This window comes from Oreochromis aureus, linkage group 9 (genome assembly GCF_013358895.1).
Source record: "Oreochromis aureus strain Israel breed Guangdong linkage group 9, ZZ_aureus, whole genome shotgun sequence".
Classification (NCBI taxonomy): domain Eukaryota; kingdom Metazoa; phylum Chordata; class Actinopteri; order Cichliformes; family Cichlidae; genus Oreochromis; species Oreochromis aureus.
In genome coordinates, this window is record NC_052950.1 from 38,228,022 (window position 1) to 38,253,438 (window position 25,417).

General features: G+C 48.2%; 2 protein-coding genes across 3 annotated transcripts in view; one reads left to right on the forward strand and one right to left on the reverse strand.

Moving 5' to 3' along the window:
- The window catches only part of fars2 (phenylalanyl-tRNA synthetase 2, mitochondrial), a 127,212-nt gene extending 124,306 nt beyond the window's left edge, over positions 1-2,906 (reverse strand). The window contains exon 1 of one of the 2 annotated variants that reach the window (XM_039617460.1): positions 2,776-2,906. The gene's annotated coding sequence lies outside the window, so the exon portion shown is untranslated. Of the gene's footprint in view, positions 1-1,309; positions 1,388-2,775 lie in introns of those variants that run through there. The other variant, XM_031759481.2, reaches the window with a different exon arrangement.
- Positions 2,907-2,980: 74 nt separating this feature from the next.
- Positions 2,981-25,417, forward strand: part of LOC116335720 (LYR motif-containing protein 4B) — a 45,502-nt gene continuing 23,065 nt past the window's right edge. The window contains exons 1-2 of the mRNA XM_031759472.2: positions 2,981-3,137; positions 19,100-19,220. Coding sequence (XP_031615332.1) covers positions 3,052-3,137; positions 19,100-19,220 — 207 coding nt within the window. The 5' untranslated portion in view covers positions 2,981-3,051. The remainder of the gene's footprint in view (positions 3,138-19,099; positions 19,221-25,417) is intronic.

Here is a 25,417-nt window from a genome sequence, read left to right on the forward strand (position 1 = left end):
CGCAAAGTGAAAGAGAATAAAAGACTGAAAGTCTACGACAGATAAAGGAACACACGTGACCACATCAGACGTAACACGATGACAACAGGTCGGCTATTTCACACTTCCTGTCACAGTCAGGCTGCAGGGGGCCGTCCTTATACACAAACCACGACCAATCAAACTGCAAAGCTCATCAAACGTCATATCCTATCACAGAAAATACATTTACACCACATTACAGGAGGGACTAGCTCCACCCTTCAGCCAGCAGTGGACACATCCACCCAGACTGACAGCAAATACAAATACAGCATAACTGTATAAAGACTTCGAACAAATGACACATGCAGATGTTAATGTTACTCATACAAAAGTCATTCACACATGATGACTGTTTAATATCAATAAAGTTACAACCCCAAGTTAACAATGTGGCTGTAATAGTGCTGCGGTCAACAGGCCATAGGAGGCATGAACACCTGGAGCACACGGCCCGCCAGAGGAATTCTATCAAGTATTTCAAAAGACGTTCGACGTGGATGAAGAATGATAGAAACTGAGAACACTCTGAGATGATCTACAATAACCTAAAACCAAAGCAACCCCTGACCGAGGGCACCTCCTGCACACAAAGATCAGGCTCTCTGTAGACCAGCGGAGGGTTAAGGGCTGCCATAATACCAGCAGACTTCTAAACATGTTATATGAAAAACACAGCAGTGCGAGCTCTAAACACATCTCCAGCATTCAGAATTGAAACTGCTTCCGAGGTACGGATTAGCTCAAACATTCCTCAGATGGAGCCAACTATTACACACAAATCCCAACTAACGACAACATTTCAGAACCTTTTACAGCGATGAGTCAGAGCTGTGCTCCATCACAGAGCCTGTGGCCGCAGCAGTGTTAGCACTGCAGGGAGACACCTCCTTATTACTTTGTTTGCAGATATTATTTTCTTCATGACATATAAAGTTTATTCCCAATCCGGTGAGGTTACCTGTAGATATTGGAGAGTTCTGCCCATCATAAACAATAACAACAACGTCTGAAGGTTTTTGATACTTAGGCATCAAAATTCTCCAGAAATTAAATCATTTTTTTCCAGCAGATTTAAGATCTCCTGTTAAACATCATGGAAACATTAAGCCGATGATCAAATTTACCTTCATCTCTGACTGGACGAATAAATATTACAAAATCGATGATCTTATCTAAACATTAATGCTACTTCCAGACATTTCACCACCATTACCAGCTTTGTTCTGTGATGAGTGAAACCAGCTGTTTGGTCACTTTATTTGGAATAACAGGAACGTTACTTTACCTGCCTTATGAGAGGGGAGGAGTTAAGCTTCCCAATCTCAGGTGGAATTACACGGCTGGGGTAACAAGTCGTTCACACCTGGTAAAAATGTATAAAATCAAAGATTTGTATATGGATATTGACATGTATCCACATCCAGACGGATGAGGAATATTCCAGAGGCGTCAAAAACAGAAACATCTGCTGGACACGTGGAAGGAAACGTCTACTTTCTTTATAATTTATTAATGTCTGCTGTAAAGATTCAGCAGTGAACAAATTAAAAGCCTCCAGAAAGACAAGAAGACACAGATGGAACAGGCTGAATGAATCTACCCAGTGGACTTCACGCAAACACAGAAACAGACTAAGCAGATAGTGTATTTACTTGGTGCATAATGAGACTTTTCAGACCACTCAAACCATTTTTGTTTTGCTTTTTCACTGCATCCCTCTTTCTGCTCCCTGAGCAGCCACACAGACTCTTTCCTCAGATGTCCCGAGGACACAAAGGTTTCCACCCTCTCCGTCTCACAGATGTGTACTGGAGTGTTCTGCTGAATCCTCCTGCTCATGAGACGAGATGGTGAAAAGCTTTAAATTCCCCGGGACAAACATCAGTGAGGATCTCTGCTGTGCTCCGACATCCAGCAGCTTCTGAAGGAATCACATCAAAGGCTTTAAACTCTTTACTTTCCAAGACAGCTGACGACATCTGGCACGACGACCCAAACCTCAGCAAACATCTACAGACGTACAGCCGAGAGCGTCGTCGGCACCTCGGTTACAGCGTGTGGAAGCAGGAAGTCTGCATCCTTCCCATCACTACAGGTTTACACCACCAGGCCTGGCATTAGGACAACACACACCTACAGCACCACCTGTGCACACGCCTGCCCTCAGGTCCAGTCTGACTAACAGGCCTGTAGGCTGGGCATGGAAAACATTTGTTTTTGTTTTAATGAAAGATAATCTTCCCTTTCTGTCCAGGGAGCAGGTGTAGCTGAAACTCTGAGTCAGTTACCATGGTAACAGACCAGGTGACTGACAGGAGTCACTCTTGATTAATGACGTCAGAGTAGTCAAAGCTCAGAGGAAGAAGTTTGCACCACAGATCAGCGTGTCAGCTACAGGTGTATGTGTGACGTCAGACCTGATGGAGGGTTTAGATAACCCCAGAGGAAGCTCACACAGGGGTCCCAGACACGCGCACACCTAACGCCACGTGCACGCCCCCAGTTTGTGCCCGTAGAGTTAAAGTAAAGCCTGACATCCCCCCCAACACCACACACACTCCCCAGCTGTCAGGTGAGCAGCTGCCATGCTGACCCCTAAAAAGCCCTCTGAGCGTGGAAGTTCCGCGCTGCGTGGGCGGGTATGCTGCTGTCCCACAGTGGGGCTCGTGGACCAGCTTGTGGTCCATTCACGAGCGTGGATTTAAAGGCTCACGTGCGTTATGAGAGGTTAGAGGAGCACCGCGAACTCACCTCCTGTCACTCCAGCGCCGGATGCTGTGAGGGCGTCGGGAGCGCGCCTGCGTGATCACTGCGCGTTCAGGTCAGAGTAAATTAAACTTCCTGTGAGCGCGAGGCTCTTTGTGACACTCACAGCTGAGATTCTCGCGTGGGGCAACGCAGATAAAGCGGAAGCGGAAAACAATCTCCCGGCGTCTCGTATTTTTGCGCAGGCGCTCCTCGGTCAGCCTCGTGCCCGGGTCCTTCAGCTCAGAGTGTCGCGGAGAGATCTGCGCAGTCGCAGACAGCATGGCAGCGGCTGCACGATCGCAGGTGATGTCTCTGTACAGGACGATGCTCCGAGAGAGCGCGAAGTTCCCGTCATACAACTACAGGTGAGACAAGTCCGTGTGCGCGGGCCGGTGTGAGCTCGCTGACAGCCTCGGGAGCGACTCTCGTACCTGTGTTTACGTTGAGCGCTGTGCTGACGGATTCGGGGTCACGTGACTGCAGGGCTCAGGCTGCAGGTTCGGGGCGTGAGTACGCAGGCGCTCAGGTGTTTCATCCTCGGGGGGGAACCTAACGCACGTGTTGCACTGTGACTGTCTGGTGGAGGTGATGGAGGCAGGTACACGCAGGTGGGTCTTGTTGCAAAGTTGAACTTAATGGGTCCAGATGACCGGGAGACCTGATGTAGACACGTCAGAGATGACACAGAACCGGGATGCACATTTTCTACAAACATCCCTCCTCATCCTCCTGCCTCACCAGGAGAAGGAGAACTTTGAAAGCTCTAGTAAAGAAGTTTGTCTCGGAGCGTCTGGACCGGCTCTGGTCTCGTTGGTAATGTGACAGGATTAGTTCTGATATTTGGAACCAACTGCGTCCTGAAGGTGGATGATGAAGATGATGCTGTCCTTCATGTAGGTCACATGACAGAGAGGCAGGGCGGTGATGTCACTGAGGCTGGGATTTCAAAGGAAGTGACTAAATTGTCTCACAGTCAAAGTAAACTTTATTGTCATCTCTGCCATATACAGTACAGTATATAGAGAGATGAGACGACGAGGCTACATCTGAAGTTTGTCTCATTTCCTCCTCCTGCTGCACTGTAGCTCCGCCTCCATTCAGTTTCACTGCAGGCAGAAGTAACGGTGAACCTTGAACTCACCGTGAACTTTATTAGTTTTAAAAATGAGGTTTTATAACAGCTGCAGGTTTGACAGCGTGCAGCTGCAGACAGGAGGTGATCCAAGGATCTTTTCCATCCTTGGCTCCTGTCCTTTCATGAAGGACGCTCCCTCATGTGTCCTCGTGTCCTCTGCTGTAGGAAGTCATGAAGGAAGCACCTTTGTTTGGAGCCGTGGGTCAGCTCCATCATTTCAGCCTTCATGTGGAGTGGCAGGGCAAAAATCCTGCGTGTTTTTGTGTTTGAGGATGATTTTTATCTGTTCCTGATTATTTATCAGCCCGACCTCTGTCTGTCTGTCTGTGTCTGTCTGTCTGTCTGTGTGTGTCTGTGTGTCTGTGTCTGTCTGTGTGTCTGTGTCTGTCTGTCTGTCTGTCTGTCTGTCTGTGTCTGTCTGTGTCTGTCTGTCTGTCTGTGTCTGTCTGTGTCTGTCTGTGTCTGTCTGTGTCTGTCTGTGTCTGTCTGTGTCTGTCTGTCTGTCTGTCTGTGTCTGTCTGTCTGTGTCTGTCTGTCTGTGTCTGTCTGTGTCTGTCTGTCTGTCTGTGTCTGTCTGTGTCTGTCTGTCTGTCTGTCTGTGTCTGTCTGTCTGTGTCTGTCTGTCTGTCTGTGTCTGTCTGTGTCTGTCTGTCTGTCTGTCTGTGTCTGTCTGTCTGTCTGTGTCTGTCTGTCTGTGTCTGTCTGTCTGTCTGTGTCTGTCTGTCTGTGTCTGTCTGTGTCTGTCTGTCTGTGTCTGTCTGTGTCTGTCTGTGTCTGTCTGTCTGTGTCTGTCTGTGTCTGTCTGTGTCTGTCTGTCTGTCTGTCTGTCTGTGTCTGTCTGTGTCTGTCTGTCTGTCTGTGTCTGTCTGTGTCTGTCTGTCTGTCTGTCTGTGTCTGTCTGTCTGTGTCTGTCTGTCTGTCTGTGTCTGTCTGTCTGTGTCTGTCTGTGTCTGTCTGTGTCTGTCTGTCTGTCTGTGTCTGTCTGTGTGTCTAAAAATAAAAACTCATTATAAAAAACTGTAATAACAGTAATCAGACTCTGAGGCTCAGGTAAACTTCACTGCACCTCACATCGTCACGTTTTTAGACCCTTTTCTGCGATTTGTATAAAATTTCTACAATTCAAAGTTTGAAAAGCTGTGAAATTTTCTCTTCTTATATTAAAAACTTTTCAGGATATATTTATTTTTAAAATCAGTCTTTTGACCCACTTTCAGCCTGAACATGAAACCAAAACTTTAACAGTTTTTCATGTTCATCTTCAAACATGCTGGATGTGGTCCATGGACCCTTTCAAAAACCTGTAAATCAGAAGTGATGGAGCAGAAGCTCCACGCTGGGCTCAGGTGGAGCGATGAGTCTGCCGACCTCTGCTGTCCCGACCTCACCTGATGGAGGATCAAAGCAGCAGAGAGCTTCCTTCCTCCTGCTGTGTTCACACCAAACAGGAAGTTCCTCCTCTGACAGTCGAGCAGACGCAGTGAGCAGGGGGAGGCGGAGAACCGATCAGGCTGGTCAGGCCTCGGTCGCATACAGAGGTGACCTGTGAGGCTGAACAGGTGAAGGTGGAGTCCACGCCCGGCTCCACCTTCAGCAGAGACCCGTTCGTTCCTCCTTCCTGTGCACATGATTAAATCGGGAGGAGTTGGAGTTCGACTCTGCCTTCCTGAGGTGAGTCTGGGACGCCGTCTGCGGCTGTGACAGCATCTCGGTGCTCTGCACGGACATCAGAGAGCCGCCGCTGCCCGCCCGCCTCCGCGCGGACCGCCGCTGTGTTGAATTATTGAACGGCCAGATGAGAGGTGGCCTCCTCCTGCTGCCTCTCCAAATAAAATAAATTCATCCCGCCTGCCCAGAGGCAGACAGCTGGCTCGGCCCGCCGCCTCAGACGTGTGTGTGTGTGTGTGTGTGTGTGTGTGTGTGTGTGTGTGTGTGTGTGTGTGTGTGTGTGTGTGTGTGTCTGCTTGAAGGCAGGTTTGAGGAGAGCTCGTGGAAATCAAACTTCGGTTAGTTCATTACCACATCAATAACGCTGGTGTCTTTCTGCGGGTGGAGTTCAGCTCCTTCAGCTGCACTCCTGCTGAGAGGACGTGGTCCTCCATGACTACATGTACCAGCATGCTCTGCTCCTGAAATCAAGTTATTCTGACACCAGCTGCTAAAGAAATGAAACCATAAATCAGAGGAAGCTCGAGTTTGAAGAAATGCATGAAACAGAAGGGTCTGTCCTCCTGGGTTAGACGTGTGCCGAGGGTGCTGCGCGCCCACCTGCGTGAGCGCGCAGCTGAAAGCCTGGTTTACCTGTGAGTGCATGAAACCGGGTTCTTACAGAGTGTTGTTTTTTATCTGGGAGGTTAAAACCTTTGTGGGGGCACCAAACCTTTTCATATGGAGGAAATAAACTCTTTAAAGGTTCAGCCTGAAGCCAGACTCCACCCAGCTCCACCCAGCTCCACCCAGCTCCACCGTGTTTCTGCTGCTGGTTTTAGTCTGTGACTTTGGACAGTCTGAACCACGATGATGCATTTACTGCCTACTCGTACTTTGCAAACACCCGGTTAGCACAGCTGTCTTACCTGGCATACCTGTTGCTCCAGGCCCACCAATGATCTTCCTCACAGGGTGGACACACCCTCAGTGCTGGATGGTCAGGTCTCCTTACTGGACAGGAAATGGGCAACCTGAATGTTCATTACATCATCACCGATACCTGAGCTAACTTCCTGAGCCAGGATCGGACTGATAATCTGATCCATGGACCAGATCAGGGCATCTTTAGTTACTTTCAGAGTAATTTATTACATGTAGCCATTGGCTAATGAGAAGAGTAATCAGAGTACTTTTGCCCCACCCAGAGTAAACTCCCTGTAGCCGTTAGCTTTTGTGTTAGGCTTTGTTTTTTTTTAACCACTTCAGTTTCCAGAGAAGGTTTTCTTCTCTCAGTTTAGTTTTTATTAGTTTCATTTTAGTCTTATTATATTATTATTATTGTATTATTGAGGGCATGTGTCAGGTGTTGCAATAAAAACTTAATGCCATCAGTGACTCAGTCTCAGACCCCAGAGTCTGAGTAAACACGTCCATCAAAGTCTCGTCAGGAAAGTTTCAAAACTACATTTTTACCAAACTCACAGATAATAAAACCAACAGATCGTTTTGTTGTTTCAGCTTGTTTAAACATTTTTATTAGTTCACTCTAAGAACCTGTGTTCTGGTCTGAGGTTTCTTCCTGTGAGAAGGGAGTTTTTCCTCCCCACTGTCTCCACCCTGTGCTCACAGGCGGCTGCCTGATTGAGTCTCTCTGTACTGTTGTAGAGTATGAATATGAATGAATGAATATGAGGCGACTGTAGTTGTGATTTGGCGCTGTATCAACAATATTACAGGGTGTAACTTGCAGTGTGTACATGCTGTGAATAGTGTCAGAGCACAGGGGGGCGGAGCACAGAGGGGCGGGTCCAGATGTGATGCTTTCTCAATGCTTTCTCCATCATTTCTGAGCTGTCATGGCTTCATTGGTTCAGATCCACGTGAACATCCTGCATGTTTAAACGTGTGTTTTTGGTTGAGCTTTGCAGGCTGGGGCCGCCGTGTGTGAGGGCGGCTGCTCAGAACAGCTGATAGGAGATCTCTGTTGTACTGGTGTTTTGATAGCAGGCTCATTTTCTGCTGCTTCTCCTTCTGTGTCAGAATCATTTTCACATAGAGTCGTTTTCTAACATTAAGAGGACCCTCAGGGTGAGAGCGAAGCAGCAGGTGCCTCGGTTTACAAGCCGGTCTGCTTGCCAGTCACAAAGTGGAGACATTACTCCGATCTTCCAGGAAAAAGTGCGTGAAAACAAATGAATAAAAAAGAAGCGAGAGCGGGAGAGCGCCATTTAATCCTCCTAAGCCTCAGCTTGTGCTGAAGCTGTGTACCTGCGTGCTCGCCGGGTTGTTGTGGAATGACCTGAATATGCCAGACGTTGCTGCAGGCTGTGTTTTGTTGTTTCGTCTTCCTTCCTGGGAGGAGAGGTGGGAGACTTTGGCTGAATTTGGAGGGCTTTGCCAGAGAGGGAGAGGAGCGGGACAAACAGACGTCGGATGAAACATTAATGATTCTGTGCAGGAAAATTAGATCGCTGCTGCAGCTGAAAGGTAGCAGAGCTCGCAGTGAAACCAACGCGTGAAAGTGAAAAGGCCAATACATTAGGAACAGTGCACAGGTTGGAGAAGAAGGTTGCAACAACGTTCCTGTGATGGCAGGACAGAGTGAGCAGTGTGGGGGATGACACCAGGCTGACAGCTGTGGGGCTCATGAATATTTTACTGCAGTGCACCCTGAGACCAGCAGGGGGCACCGCTCTGTTTTGTTTTCTAATTATGTAAAAATGTAGATTTCTCCATGTTTTTATTTCTCTGGGAATTCAGGACGTCTGCAGGTCCTTGAGCAGCCTTAAAACAAATCTTTGAATATTGTTAGAGACGGAATTTCATTATGATTCCCAGAGCTGGGAATAATAATTATAATAACTCAAACAAACTAACAGCCTTTAACCACAGAGCGACACACCGAGCATCTCTGACCGCTCTCCCGTTTAAGCTCAGTCCTGTCATGTCTCCTGGTTCCTCGCCGGATCTCCTTGCTTGGATTTCCATTTCTGGGAAGCGGATGAAGGAGCAGAGAGGCCAGTGTGGCGAGGGTCCAGGCCCCGAGCGGCGTGCTCGTGTGATTTCTCTCAATGTAGAAAATACATGTTAACACTCTCACCCTCGGACACGACTCAGTGACAAGCTCACAGACTGTGTAATAGATGGACACGCCCACTCTGGTGACCTCGCGCTGCCGCCATCTTGGCAGTGAGCGAGGCCTGGTTGGCGGAGAGCTCGTGACAGACAAGTCGCATCCTTTGCGTCGTTCCTCCGGGATGAAGGCTGACGAGAGCTCATCAGCACAGGCGTGCAGTGAAATATGAAGGACGGACATAAACAGAGTCAAAGACAGAGAATCTGTTCTGTAAATAAATGCGTGATGATCGTGATGGTGGCAGCTTTAGCGCTGCTGTAGGCAGGCGCTGCACGGGTGTGACGGAGGCCTTCATGACTGCACGTTGCAGTTAAGGTGGATGTTACACAGGCTGAGGAGGCGGTGCCGTGATGGGAGCTGGTGATGTCATCGCGGGGAGGAGGAGTTTATACAGGTCGTAGTAGATACAGGCGTGTGGCGGATGCATCACTGTCAGCTGTCTCCTCCTCTTTGACCCCAATAATTATGATTTTTAAAAATGAAAATCCCGTTTGACTCTGTGACCTCAGTAACTCCTGATGAGTTTATGGAGCCTCTGGTCGGAGGTCACAGAGCGAGGGAGCCGAGGCTCGTTTTGTCTTGGGCGTCTGCAGTCGCCCCCTGCAGGCCGTTAGAAATGGTGCAGGTTGAAGGAGCGCTCTCTGCAGTGTTGGGGTTAAAACCCAGCAGGCAGCCCGCTCCGTGTTTTATTTGTTTGTTAATTATGTAAAAAAATGTGAATTTCTACATGTTTTTATTTAGAAAGTGGATTCAGGGCACCCGAGGGTCCTTGAATAACAAGTCCGTGTTATTGTTCGTCAGGATTTAACGATTCTCCTGCCTGCTGTGCTGCTGCAGCCTTGTGCTGTGCTGGTTCTCCGACATGTGACCATCCGATTTATCCGTACCGCTCCGGAAACACGCTGACGTCTTTCATTCAGCCGATCTCAGAAACTTTATCCGTATCATGGCTAACTTTCCTGCAGTGTCCTCTCCGCTCACCTGTTCCAGCTCAAACACTTTTAAAAGCAGGAAATCCCTGCAGGGCCCAAACCCACAGGTGTGGCAGACAGACACGAGGAGAGAGGGAGTAAAGTGAGGAGGAGGAGGAGGAGGAAGCAGACTGTCAGAACTAGGTCATCATCTCTGCACAGGAGCAACAAAACGCCAAATAACAAACTGATTCAGTGTTTTTGTCTCAGAGTCTTTCGCTCTGTCCTCATCAGTATTTCTCTCTCTCGCTCTCTCTCTCTCTCTCTCCTGCCTCTCTCTCTCTCTCTCTCTCTCTCTCTCTCTCTCTCTCCCCCTCTCCTCTCTCTCTCCTGCCTCTCTCTCTCTCTCTCTCTCTCCTGCCTCTCTCTCTCGCTCTCTCTCCTGCCTCTCTCTCTCTCTCTTTTTCCTGCCTCTCTCTCTCTCTCTCTCCTGCCTCTCTCTCTCTCGCTCTCTCTCCTGCCTCTCTCTCTCTCTTTTCCTGCCTCTCTCTCTCTCTCTCTCCTCTCTCTCTCTCTCTCTCTCCTCTCTCTCTCTCTCTCTCCTCTCTCTCTCTCTCTCTCTCTCTCCCCTCCCTCTCTCTCCTGCCTCTCTCTCTCTCTCTCTCCTGCCTCTCTCTCTCTCTCTCCTGCTCTCTCTCTCTCTCTCTCCTGCCTCTCTCTCTCTCTCTCTCTCTCTCTCTCCTGCCTCTCTCTCTCTCTCTCCTGCCTCTCTCTCCTGCCTCCCTCCATCTCCTCCATCTCCTCCCTCTCCTCCCTCTCCTCCCTCTCCTCCCTCTCTCCTCTCTGTCCTCCTTCTGTCTTCTTCTCTCCCTCTTTTATAAATACCTCTCCCCCCTGACTTCGTCAGCCGTGTGCTGACAGCAGATAACAAAGCCTTCTGATGATTAAGTAATTGTGGAAATCTCCTGTTTTTCATTCCTCCAGCCTTTCCCACCCTCCTCTGTCCTTCCTCATCTCCTTCCCTCATCTCCTCACCTCCTCTCAGTTATTCTGCTTCCTTCCTTCATCTCCTGGAGATCACACGAGAGAATTCCCTCTGAAGTGACGAGACGACTCGCCCGAGTGCAGAGTTGGATCGTTCGCACAGGAAGGTTTCAAACACGGGAGTCTCCGTCAGTGCAGAGTCGCTGATTAATTATTCATCGATTACAGTATCAGTGATTGTCAGTATTGATTCATAATCGACTGATCACTGAACAGTTTTAAACTCAGATAACCTGATGCTTTAACAAAGTTAAACTTTGATTCTGCTGATCGGTGTATTAGTGAGTCTGTAAAGCACCATGAGGCAACTAAATGGTTGTTTTTGACAAAATATAAAAAGTGCTGCGTCCATCCATCCAAGCCGAGCCTCGTCTCTCCAGAGCTTCCAGGGGCTACGACAGGGTCTGCTCCCAGTTAAAGAAACCTTTATAAGCCTTGTCTGGGAGGCGTCACAAACACAAACCAAGTGTCTCCTTTCGATGTGGAGGAGCAGCAGCTCTACTCTGAGCCCCTCCCTGGTGTCTAAGAGCGCTCCGACATCATTCAGAGGCTCTGTGAGCCCGGCTCACAGGGTCCTGTAGGACTGGACGGTGGTCGAAACTGGCTGCTGCAGGAGGAGAATATAAATGTTTAATGGACTTTTTAGATTACAGTGTTTTAAAGTTCCTCTATGAACAGAAAACAACAGTTATTAAAAGACAGGACTGAATGCTGTATGTTAGTAACATCAGCCGGCTGGTGCGAGGTTTGAGACTTCAGCGGTGTTACCTACGTGCTGATGGATGCGCGGCTACAGCGTTGGCTGCAGCGTGTGTTTCTGTGCTGATGATACTGTGCTCATTGCTTTCAGTTTAGTTTTTAAAGCCACAACAGGCAGGTTTAGGTTTCTGAGCATGCTCAGTAGACCCTTTATCTTGCTGGGCAGATTATCGGCTCTATCCTGGGAATATCACAGGATTGAAACTGTAGCTTTGGATAAAGGATGTCTGGAAAACATTTGCTGACCCTGCATGAGCCTGACTTTGGATAAACAGAACAGACCTGGATTGGATCAGTGGTCCATCCCGTCGACTGTCTGCTGCTCTGCTCTAACCTGTCAGCAAACAAAGAGTGAAAAGCAGCCACAGTCTGAAGCTTTGAAGCTGCCCAGCAGTCAAAGCTTTGCCATAAAGGACACTGGGAGCTACAGTAGTTATAGTCAACAGGTGATTTACAGGTGTGTGACCCTAGTAGCTGTTACCTGATCATAGGATGCTTTGGTTATAAATACTTAACTCGAAGCCCTTTTATAATAAGGTTATACTCAGTGTGTCTGTGTGAAAGATCCAAAGCAAAGTTTGACTTTGAGACTTCGGCCTTCGGTCCATCATCCTGTGCCACTTCCTGTCCAGAGGAGATATTGAGCTGCCTGGCGGGCGTTTCCAACACTTTCTAATCTCTTTGTTGCTTTTTTATTTATTTATTTTCCTCTCGTCTGTCTTTTTGTTTTGCTCATTAGCGCAGCGCTCATTACACCGGGTCCATTACAGCTGAGGGGTTGGTATGAATCAGTGTGATGGAGAGCCCCGAGACCTCGTCTCCGGCCCTGCTGAGCCTGAAAGGGGACGGAGGAGGAGGCCGGACGTTTGAATGACAAACTCTGAGAAACTTGGGAAGATGTTTGTCCTTCCCAAACCCGTCATCCTTCATTTTCTCGTTTATACTCAGTTATACTTCCCTGTCACTGGTTTCTCTCTCGATTTATCGTTCTTTCTTTGTCGTAGTCTTTCTATTCATTCTTCCTTCTCTGTATTCTTTAGCTTGGTTGTGTTTTTCTGTTGTGCTTGTCCTTACTCTTCAGCCTGTAGGGATACTTTCAAAAAAAAAACTGCATTTGCTTTGGCCGATATTTGCAGTCTCAGTTATTTATCAGGTTAACTCTTTAGCCCTCGAAGGCCTGTGAGGGAAACCCTTGAAGCTCTTTTCTGAACTGAGTGGTTTGTTTGATATTTCAGGCCTGCGTATAGAACAGAATGAGTCTGCATCAGACGCTGGTGACGGCCTCTGCCTGCAGCTAACCTTGGAAAAACCTGAGAACTGTTCTGCTGGTCGTCAGACCACGTCTGGCGTGTCCGAACTCGTCAGTCGGAGTGCAGCGAGGTCGTCATCTTTATAGATCAACGCGTTAAACCGTCCTCATGCAATTATTCAACTGCTCATTTGACTTTAGTTTAAACGAGTTTAAACCTTCCAGAATGACTAAAACTATCAGCAGAATCAAGACACGGCTGCTTTGGATTTATGTCGCAAACGTCTCTGATATCGACAGCAGGTGAACGACTGCGAGGTTCTACATTTGTGTAATACCGCTTTAAACCACACGATGGTGCAGAGAGTTTAAACAAGAGCACTTTCCTGCTTCAGCGGCGGTGAGGATAAAGACACGGGGTTAGGTCGTAACGTCATCACACACTTCCATTTATGCTCGCCGTTACGGCGCAGTTAGCCGAGTGATAGGTGTCGCCACTCAGACCGAACCATCAGCGCTGATCTCGGAAGTAAAGATTGGGCGGCGGTCGACTCGCACAGTAACCAGAGAACCAGAGCTGGCAGCTTCAGCTGCTCGTCTTCACCTGCTGAGAAACAGGCAGCTGCGACCTCTGACCTCAGAGCGCTGTCATAGGTGAACCGGTGACAGACCTTTGCTTCGTTCAGGTGGATCTTGAAGGCTTTCGGACAAACTTTCAGTGTGTTTGGAGGACGAGGTGTTTGTGATTTACAGCACGGACAAACTTCATGTTCAAAAATTGGAAAATCATCCGGATTGTTTAATGTCCAGAATCCTTGAAGCTTGGATGATGACGATGATGATTAGGGCTGTGCGATATATCTCATATCCCGATATAAGACATCTATCGTCCCGATAACGATATAAATCACAAAAATGTAACATTTTCTGTAAATTCTGTGAATCTCGGGCAGCTCGACTTGCGGGAAGTGTTTCCAGCTGAGCGTCGTGTACCTGCAGTCGAGTGGTTTAATTGAAACGATACATTTTTAGTCATAAGTTGTGACGGCGCCGTTTCCTTTGTGAGTATTTATTACACGGCGGGGAAAAGCCTGTTACCCGACGGCTCTTTTTTGCTTCTCATCCGTAAACACTCTGCAGACTCTTTCATGTGATTCAGTTTATTTTGAAAAGTCTCAACAGGATCTTGAGCTTTATTGTGAAAGGTTTATGTGGAAAATAAACAAGCGGACACGCGATGGTTTTACCGTCGTTGTTGCTAACGACAACGCATAAAAACAGGTCCGTCTGTAGTGTGGTTATATTACATATAAGAGAAAGAGAGAACTTTAAGACAGTGTCAAGAGATTTATTCTAAATAACACTTCTTCAGCTGAGAGTCAGAGAGGAGAAACACACACTGCAGTTAGTTTACTCACAAGCAAGGCCGGTCACAGCACCCGCACAGAAGTGAGGGCTCTGAGACTCACGCCGTGCCACTGCCCTGGTCTTTATTTATACATCACTGGGTGAGTGTGTGTGTGTGTGTGTGGTCAGAGTGTGACCCCATAAAGACTTCCCTAAACCTGCTGGTCTGGAAGTCCAACAGTTCATCTAAACAAAAGGCACTTAGCCTAAAACAGACATATATACGTTTATCCTACCATAAAACAATAAGAGAAGGTACGCCCTCTCCCAGGCTCCCAGGATGTGGGTGTGAAAGCCAGAACACTCTGGAATGCACATAAAAGTCTTTGCAGCCTTCTACAGATCACACATCCTATCACTACACCATCGATTATACACCTCTAAGCATATATTGAAACTTATATCATTAAAAGATTATACTGACTACTAAGTACAATTTTCCATTGACAGACATTAATATAGCCGCTACAGTGAGCATCAAACCATGAACAAATATTGCTGTAAACAGTTTATTTTGCGACACCGCGAAACAAACGATAGCGTAAAATGATGTTTTTATATCGTCACCAGATATATATCGTTATATCGAACAGCCCTGATGATGATGATGATGATGATGATGCAGGTCATTGAGAACAGGCTGGGTGATTGTCTTCATTTCCTCCTGCCCTTTCCTTTCATCCTACACTAAAACATTTTTCCTGATTTTTCTTCCCGACTTCCTTAACTGCTCATTTCCTTCTCCAGCGTTAGCATTCCCGTCCTCGTCAACCTTTTCCTGTTTATGCTTCATTTCCTTTGTTTCTTCCTTTTTCCTTCATCCTTCCTTTCTTTCTTAGTTTTTGTCTTCTTCCATCACAGCTTCATTTCCTCCATCCTTTCTGTTTCACCTTCAAACCAATCTCGAGCCGTTTTCCTCGCCGCCCTCCGTCACGTCCTTGTAATGAGCGTCGTATTTAACCGCGGCATGTAAATCTGATCCATCACACTTTTATTGGTTCTGTCTTAAATCCTAAATGAGCTCGAGACACAAAGACAGACAGAGAAGACGAATGGCTTTGCTGTAACTTCCCAAGGTCGGCGTTGTACTTTCTCCATATCAGAGGAGCTGCCAGCTGTAACGAGGCTCCGAGACCATCGAGACAGAGCGCTGGAAATTAAACCAATAATCATTTTCACTGCTGCGGCTCCCGCCAGAAAATTCCCCGGTGTTTGTAATTTGTCTGTTTGGATTTGCTTCTCGGTGTGTACTTTATTATCTGCAGCCACCAGGCTCTGTGGTCCTGGTGGCTGCAGATGCAGCAGAAAGCCGAGGGAAGCGTTGGGGTGCGGCGCTGCTCGGGTTTGAGGTTAGCGAGGTCCCGAGCTGGCAGATTTCTAACACCTACGCTGCCAGCTGCTGCCGTAGCTGCTCAGAGTGTGGAGGAGAGAGAAACCGTTTCACTCTGTAAAAATAATATCTGAGAGAGGATATGTCGGGCTCGCTCCCTGGTGTGTCGGGCAGGTGATGCAGAACCGCAAACAGTCTCACAGACTTTGACCTTTCACATATAAAATGTCGCAGCGTTTCCCACACGCTGACTTTACCTGGAGGGGCTGCCCAGGTGTGTTTCAGAGTTATTCTTACTCCTTCGTGTGTCCAGGAGAACCGTGCACCAAAGTTAACTTATTGCTAACCAGTAACCGATCGCAGCGAGTCATCAGCAGCTGCATGGATCTGGTGTCTCCAGCCGTCTGTGTCCACAGCAGACGACAGTCGAGGAAAAAGTCTACTGACAAACCCCGGCTCGACTGTCTTAGACTGGAGATGGAGGACCACGCCACCCAGAACCTGCTGGTCAGAACTGGTCATCAGGGACAACCATCATGGACTGTAGGCCAAGATGGGGAAGGTGGAGTTTGTCCACAGGATGAGTTCAGTTTAATTGATCGACATCATTAAGAAAACATGGTTTCACCTCCTTTTTGCATAAACTGATATAAACACTTCTGTGGGAAATGATGTCGTCTGTTCATCACTTTCACATCGCGGGCGTTTGTGTGAAATATTGTTGACATGGGGTCTGAAACATGATCCTAACCTTTGGTCGCCAAATTCCAACGAAAAGTTGGAAAAAAGATTCTGGTGGACAAACAGAAATCTAATGCCTCTAATCCAGTCATCCTTCAAAGTGTTCAGTTTGTGTTGCTTTAGAGAAATATTTATTCAGTTCAACTCCAAGAAAACCTACACAGTGGAGGCCAAAACGCGTAGTTAAAGGAGTTTGTGCCAGTGATGAAGACGCAGGAGGGGACCAAGTCCAAAATCCAAATCTTTGCTTAAAAACAAGCGGAAGCAGGCAAAAAGGCAAACTCTGTAACACTGTCCAAACATGACAAGATCAGGAAAAGCCTGAGGAGCCTGACAGGTGAGCTCGGTGTGTGTGTGGTGATTGGCAGATAGGGAGCAGGTGTGGAATAATGAGGGCAGGACAGACGTCTGAGGGGGAAAATGACAAAGGAAGTAAAAGCAACACAAGAACCAATGATTAGAAAACAGGAAATAACTGTGCAGTGACCGAGAGAATTAAATCAGTGATGCAGGCGGCTGATGGGCCTCTGTGCAGAGACGGGCTGACGGATGAGTCGGGATGGACTCGGAGCCACAGCTCCTCCACATCCAGAGGGGGACGCGTGAGGTGGTGAGGATCCTTCCTGGTGAGACAGACGTCCTATCAGGAGGCCCCGAGGCAGAGTCAGAACACACCGCAGAGTTTCTCTTCGACGGACGGACAGACGGCGATGGTTCGAACCAAAACATCACAGCAGTCCAAACTTTGAGAGACTGAATGTCGCTGTCCGTACCTCTGGCTCAGCTTTTTCTACATTTCAGTGAAATGACTGCAGTTTTTCAAAGTTGGGTTCAAACACGTCTGATTATCGTTGATGCAGTGATACAAACTGAAGACTTTGATGAGTTTGTTGTTAGAAGCCCGTCTGCCTCTCGCACATCTGAATAAACGCTGATGAAGTTTGAGAGAAAAAGACCCGACTTTGAACAAAAGTATCTAAAAAAAACATCAATAAATACACAAAGACGATGAAGACTGGTGCACACACACGTAATCGGAGCTGTCAGAGCAACACACACACACACACACAGTTGTCTGCGGTCTCTCACACTGACGTTTCCTCTCAGCGAGCATCGGTTTATCGATCACGGCGCTCTCTGGACGTTCTGCAGCTCTCGTGTTTTCTTGTGAGAATCTGCAGGAAATCAAATCAGCGCAGGTCAGGGAAGCGTGGCGTGGAGTCCCTCCGGCTCCAAACACAGCCTGCAGCCTTTACAGCCGGCAGTCCGGCGAGTGCATCGGGCTGTCTGACCGGGAGAAACGAGGGGCTGTCAGGTCGATGTCCCTGCAAACAGAGATTTAAGTACCTCAGTTTCACTTCTGATAAACTCCGTGTTTGTTTAACTGCTTCTTGTAGAAAAGGTGTCATCGTGGAAATCAAACTTCCATTCCCGCTCTCGTTAACGCTGCGCCGTTTTGACGTTTTGAGACCCCCGAGATGTGAGAGCGCTCCCAGAGTAACCGGCCCTAAAGCTGGATTTTATGGCCGAATGCTAGAAAATAACGATGTTGTTCGACCACAGAGGGAAGCAAATCTGTTTATGGCTGCTGCAAACAGCCACACTCGAAGGTGGAGTGGGAAGCTCGCCATAAAAGCAAAGGGAGGCAGAGGGAGCCATGACAGGGAATAAAGCGGCAGAAATATTTATGTAGGAAATGAAAACTCCGGCTCATCTTTCAGCTCCTCACAGATCGGGAAGCTTCAGTAGAAATTCCTCCTGAAGAGTTTCTGTCCCCACTGAACATCTGAGAAGCTTTTCTGATGATGTTCAGCTTCACCGCCAAACATGGACCCACACCAGCGTGCAGCCGCGCTCTCTCTGAAATAAACGTGTTGAAAACTTTAACTGACGTCTGATTTATTTTCCATTTCCAGAGTTTCAAAAGAGGAGCTTTGATTAAATAAATAAATAAAAGGTGTCCAAACCTTTTATTTTGAAAAATTAATTATATTTACTCATACCACTTCCTGCTGTGCTTTGTGCAGCACGACTTGTGTCGATGCGATCGGCTCCGGCTGTGTCAGAGCTGGAACGCCGTATTCCCGGGATGATGCTACACTAAGACAGGACGCGGTGATCTGGTGGATGTGAAGGGACTCCACATCACTTTGTCACTGGAGGTTGGTCTCTAGTGGACATTCCAGCCTCTGGCTGCTTAAGTAACCCTCTACTGTAGTCACAGCCCTCATATGTCATCAGTGTCCTACACTCTCATTGGTCACTTCAGTCACTCCTGAAGTTTAGAAAACTTTGTTGAACTCGGGCGTCTCTGTTAGTCACTTTCTTCATGGTGCTTCCTGAGGAGACCAAAGCTTGACGGTCTGTCTGGAGTGCACGTCTTCCAGATGTCTGATAGGACACCATCCAATCCAACATCTGGACGCTGGGTGGCTATGAGGTCATTTTGAGACCAGTTTGGATCTGAAACAGAGCTGATGGAGGCTTTATTACTTCATTAAATACACTGCAGCTCAGCACTGACCCTCAGCCTGGAGACGAGGTGTCCTGTCTGGTTGCTGAGGGGGTCGGGGGTTCAGGCCTGTGGACGGAGGATCTGTGTCATCTCTCCACAGCTGTGCTGCTGTGTGGTCAGGACTCTGGACCTGCTGGTCTCTGATGTTGAGGTTCTTCTGTTTTGCTGGTTTTCCGCTCTGTTGCTGCTGTTAGCTTGCAGCGCGCTGCCTGGAGGTTTGTCATGTGCACTAATTTGTCTTTTTTATTTGTTTGTTTGTCGTCGCTCGTCTGCAGGTCCCTCCTGTGCTGTTGTTCAGCTTTCAGAAAGTCCTCCGAGGCTTTCACAGTCTCTGCTGCACAAACGTTTCTGTTTACTGCCACGTTTCCTGCAGACGCGATGAATGAAACTAAACTCTGTGTGTGTGTGTGTGTGTGTGTGTGTGTGTGTGTGTGTGTGTGTGTGTTGCAGAAACTATGCACTACGGCGTGTCCGTGATGCCTTCAAGGCCAACAGAAATGTAGAGGATCCAAAGGCTGTGGAGAGGCTGATGGAGGAGGGACGGCAGACTCTGGCACTGATACAGAGACAGGTGTGACACACACACACACACACACACGTTTGTACTGCTGTTGTTGTGAGGACCTGACTGTGATCGTGCCCTCCACACTGACACTAAAACACCGGGTGAAATGAAAAGTCGAGAAGAGGAAGTGAGATCATCGAGTAGTTTTCCCTCCGTCAGTGTTTGTTCTGCTTGGTTCAGCCCTGAGGATGAACCAAACTAGAAGTTGGGAAATCATTTTTGTTCCAGCAGTTAAAAATGAAGTTATCACAGCAGTGGAAGAGTTTGTGACTCAATAACACAAAAACTGCCTGGAAAAAAATTAAACTGAAATCAAAATAAATACAGTAAGAAAAATAATTAGATTCACAGGTCAAAATATGAAGTAATAATGTATAAACATCAGAGGATGGTGAGGTGTCACTGCAGCAGCTTTACCTGTGACGCATTTCTGTTACACGATGATGTTTTTCTTCACTTTATTTTTCCTCTCTGAAGTTTTAAAGCTGTGAGCAGACGCTGACATGAACCCAGCGTGAGGCAGATTATCCTCAATGTCATCATGAAGTTGATGCATTCATGGAATAACGAGCCAAACACGTTAATATTGATCAGTGATCAGCTCCACCCTGAGCCCTGCACCATCACTCTGTCCTCACACTCTCAGGTTAACCAGGTTAACTAGAATGCAGATGAACACCTGCTTACCGACTCACCACCTGTCCCGCGCGCACACACACACACACACACACACACACACACACACACACACACACACACACACACACACACACACACACACATTATCTTGGCAGGTCAGGGCTAATCACCTCACTGTTGGTCACTTTGTTCCCTTAATGCACCAGCAGCCTCTCAGCCAATGCCCATGGATGACTGAGCGTCTCCCAGTCTGCCTCTCTCACACACACACACACACACACACACACACACACACACACACACACACACACAGTGTTCACACATTCTGAAGACGGGGACATGTGCGATTCATTGGATAATTAAAGTTGCTGCTCTCGCTCATACCTGTGATTTTTAGCTGCTATCTGAGGCTAACCGCTGCTGACAGATGGAGCACCGCTAACAGACGTGCTAACCAGCGGGTGTCTGGATGTGGAATTTACTGCAAAGACAGTAAAAAACACAAAGCCAGGGCTGAAGTGTGTTTGAAGGCCAGCAGGGGGCGATAGACTTCCAGCCCTGCAGAAGTTTATGGGTGGATGAAGTTTGACTCTGACGTCTGTAAATACGGTCCTGATGTGGGTCAGTCGATAGACTGGTTTCACCATCACACCTTCCCGTCCCCGTCACATCCAGTTTGTGCTGCCAAAATGGCGATGAGGAATCGCACGTCTCACGGCGCTGTCATGGTAGACTGATGCACAGTCACATGGTCACAAGTACTGAGCCACCGCCATGCTGCACCTGCAGGAGCTGCTCAGCTGCTGGTGCACAGTTGTGTGCTGGTGGTGGTGCCAGAGGTTTGATTCACCCCGTGGCCCCGCCCCCTTACCTTTACGCGGTGGTTGAGTCGCTGTGGTTTCGTAAACACTTTTATTATTATTATTATTATTGTTAGTCTGTGAGTTAGCCGTGCGTGGCTAACATTCAGTTACTGAGGAACCTGCTTCATGGTTACAAAAACACCTTAAATAGAAACATGTGTAGGGTCACATGACTTTCAGTCTGTTTGTTTAGTGTGAATCAGAAACTTCCCACCAAACGTCACTAAACTGAGTGAGCAGAAAGTCAGAGAAAGTTCTTTCATTGCTGGTTTTTTGCCTTTCTGCTTCTTTCTCAGGTCATTTTCGGAGGGACTGATGTCCACTTCAGAGCAATTATCTCTTTATTTCCTCGCTGACTCCGTCTTCCTGGTTATTATCGAGTCAGACCGCTCTGTAGCCAGACTCTTTGTGCTGACTGCACACTTTGTTTGCTGCTCTGATCCTTCGCGACTGCTGCAAATCACAAATGATGAATTATGCACGCTGACGTGTCACGGCGCCGCGAGGCCACAGCCTCGTTGGCGTGCTCCGTGGGGCGCCGTCACGCATGTTACCCTGTCATGTATTTACCGCTCACATGTCAGCCGGCCACGGTGTTCACTCCTCACCTCAGAGTTCAGAGAACATTTGATTGAGGACCCGCTCACCACGTGTTTCATTGGCTTTACCTGATCTGTGATGTCACTTCCTGTGTGGCCAGTTGCAGAGCCCAGGTTTAAGGCAGATTTATACCTCACTGTTAAACATGCGTCACAAACTCAAACCTGTGTGGCCTCCTATACATTTCCAGCTACTTCTACTTCTGCCACATCTTATTAGGACATGGTCATGACCCCATGACCCATGACCATGTCTCCCAGGCGAGGCATTCCAGGGCAGAAGCTGAATACAGATTACTTCCTGGTTTGCTTTGGAACGACTCAGTGACGTCTGCTTAGACTGCTGCCTCTTTGACCCAAACTATGGACCATGGAGGTAAAATGAGCTGACGACACGATGGAGGTTGCAGGAAAGAATAACGTGTGAGCTTTGACAGAAGCTTGTTATGACCGTATAGCTCCATCTATCCGCCTCCACGTGGAGCTCGCTCTGCACCCGGAGTAAGACCTCCACCTTTGTTCACCGACAGTTCCAGTAAAGGTTATTAAACGTGGCGATGTGTTTCACGCTTCAGAGTGAACTTTATTTACTTAAACAGCTCAGAGTGTTTCCTGAGTGACGGCTTGGAGGGTCTGAGCACCTGAACAGGTAGAACTAAGGCCCGTTAGACACTTCAGAACTTCCAAAAATGTAAATTTATGGTTTTCTGAAGGTTCACACCAACGTCTCTCTCTGTGTGTCTGTAGTGTTTTCATCCTCTGTGAGATTAAAGGCTGCAGCCAGTTTTCACACATCCACAAACGCCGGCGTCAGCACAGCGTTCTGCAGGAAACGGCCGACAGCTTTGACATACAGCGTACGCATCAGCGCGCTCCGATTGGCTGGGAGTACCCGAGGCTCAGAGTGTTTTATGTTCCCATTTCACTACAGCAGACCTGTGTGTGTGTGTGTGTGTGTGTGTGTGTGTGTGTGTGTGTGTGTCCCGCCCACACTGACTCACAGATTAAGTGCATCAGAGCAGGAATGTGCTCCTGTTACGTCCCTGTTGCAGTACTTCAGGCTTCTGGAAGAATCCATCCCGGCTCCTGCTGGATGAGCCTGTGTGCTTCATGCAGGCTGGCTTTAAGGTTCCCTCCCCTGTGCACACATCCATACAGCGTGTTATATAAGAGGCGGAGCAGGCGGGGGCAGAAACGTCTTGCTTTGGTTGACAATGAATAATAAGCCGACTCACTTTAAAGCATCGCGCCTCGTGTTCATTATTCATTCTCTGATGATCAGATCGAAGGAGGAAGCAACAGGTAAACACAAACAGTCAGATACCTTTCATAACAACCTCGGGCTACATCACATGTGCACGCACCCCTCATTACCAAACCCAGCGTGCAACAGGAAGCGGTAACCCCGTCGAATGCCCGTGGCTAGCCTGGCGGCAGGTTTAAAAGTCGCCCAGCTGGTAGCGTGCCGTCAGTGCTCAGGCTGGCTGCAGGTGCTGCTCAAACACCTGCACACCAGGTGTGTCCCTGAGAGGCTTCCTCTGCTCCAGGATGGAGGTCAAGCGAAATATTCCAACAACAACGGGCGATGTTACCGTGGCTTTGTCTTCTCTGTGTTGAACCGACCACCGAATGAAGAACGCTGCAGACTGAAGTGTGACTGGTTTAGATGGTTACCTACACAACCAGAGCACGAAACGTCTTTACTTTACACTTCAGCTCTGAAGTGATGCACCAGGAGAGTCTCCTTACATGTGGATGAGACTTTATTTACTGTCAGCTTTGGGCACCACTCCCCGGCTCTCTCCCATCGCTCCTGCCCAACTCTCAGTTTTCTGGGCCAGGTTTGGCACTAAAGCTGTTTGTTGTGGGTGAAAATGTGCCGTGTCCCAGCTCGCCTCACTGAGGCTGTAACCCATCGGGCGTAAACCAGCCTCTCCTGCAGTTTGAACAAACAGCACTGACTCACAGCTCGGGGACGAGCTGAAGCTCCAGCTTCTGCTCACGGGGATGAGTTGAAACGTAATGTTGGAGTTTGAGCGTCGCCCTATAACAGGTCAGAGCGAGGTGTCACTCTGGCTCCGCCTCTCCTCTCCCACTGACCCGCTGACCTCCCTCCTCCTTCATTACGTGGCACTCACTGAAGCAGCTCAATGAGATTGAAGCGAGCGGATCTGCAGCCGGGCTTCGAGCCGCGCTCATCTCTCATCGCCGCGCTGCTCGCCGTGGTTTTGTTTTTTGTTGTTTGTGTTTATATTCATGTGTGGGCGTACAGTGTGAATTCATCTGCCGCATGTGGGCGTACTTCTGTGACTCTGCAGCGCTGATTGTGCGCATACGCTTAAAAGCTGGAGTTTGTTCTTAATTGTCTGTGTGTGTGTGTGTGTGTGTGTGTGTGTGTGTGTGTGTGTGTGTGTGTGTGTGTGTGTTTGGGCTTTTGTAAGTTAGTTAGGGAGTAAAGATGATGGATTGCAGCTGCAGAGCCGCCTCTGTTTGTAGCAGAGAAACTAAAGCAGTGTGTTGAATGCGAGTGCAGACTCACTCAGACTGAATGCAAACAAATAAGTGCTGCAGGAGGAGGTGAGGGGCGCTTAGCATGAACAGGGCCTTCATGTGACCTCAGCATTTTCTACTGTAACCAACAGAGAGTGAACATTTCAGGCATCACACTTCCTTTGTGTTCTGATTGGCTGACCTTCCTCAGGTGGACGTCTTCCAGGTAGAACACAGTAACACTGCAGCTGGTTGAGGCTGAACGCTCAGCAGGCTCATGTTGCTTCAAACGGTCCATCAGGGGCTCCGGCTCTGACTCAGGCCCCACAGACACACACACATGTTTACAGCTGCTGCTGTGGTTGTTTTGGTCTCTGCAGATAAATTGTCTGAATTGTATTAAGGCCTAAAGTTTGCATTATTAGGGGCGTGGCCTGTGTGACTGACAGGTGGATGGTGACTCAGGCGGCTGTAGCTGCTAGCTGTCTGCTAGCTTCACCTGAATTGGACCTCTGGACCGTGTTTGTGCTGTTGGAGCCTTTTTAATGACATCATGTGACCAATAATATGGCTGCTGTGAGGTCACTGTGGTAACAGATCGTTCAGGAAGTCTTGGTGACTGTAAATGGAAGATGGCGCCGTGCCGAATAGATCTGTACCCAAATATTTGAAGGTTTGTCTTCATGCTCACTCAAAAATACTTTTCTAGTGAGTTTACTTTTTTTTATTTTGGCTCCATCTGTCGAATCAGTTTGTCTCCTGGAGCAGGAAGGTTGAAGGTTCTTGAGTATTTACACATCTTGATGGACGTCCACCATGTTTTCATGGTTTCAGGGGACACCAGTGATTCTGTCGTATGTTATTGTAGAGTGGAGCAGCTTTAGCTGAAAACAGCCAAACTGAGGCTCGTGTGACGGATTTCCTGCTCTGCAGTCACCAGAACAGCGTCTGAAACTCCACCAAACACCAGGAGGATTCAGCTGTTTGACACCAGGAACCAGTGAGGCCAGACACACACGTCACAGCCAGTAACATGATTCAGTCACACTGACAGGTCTATTATAGATGGATGCAGCGCCATCTTTAATGTGTGTGTGTGATTTACACGCACATTTATACAAGTAGTAATTCTGTACTTGTTAATGTTGTAGCTTCACTCTGTCATCGTGTGTGTGTGTGTGTGTGTGTGTGTGTGTGTGTGTGTGTGTGTGTGTGTGTGTGTGTGTGTGTGTGTGTGTGTGTGTGTGTGTGTGTGTGTGTGTGTGTGGCGGCCTCAAAAGAGCCATTTCTCAACGATTACTGCTGCTTAATGTCACCGCAATGTCACGCCGCCTTCGGCCATTTTGGCTCAATTGAGATTAAATGCCACAGCGAGCGGTGAGTTATACCTGCCAGGTCTTGGTGGGGGTGTTGTGTTGGGGGAGGGGTTTGGGGGGGCCCGTTACAGCTCTCGGGGGGCAGACAGAATCTCAATGAGCCCGTTCTCGCCGTTTAACAAACACATGGAGGACTTTCCTCAGCGTTTGATGGAAAGACTCGGAGGACGTGGAGGGTCAGTCGCCTCTCAGGTCTGCTCGTATTCAGCTGCAGGCTACTTTCAATTTAAATCCCT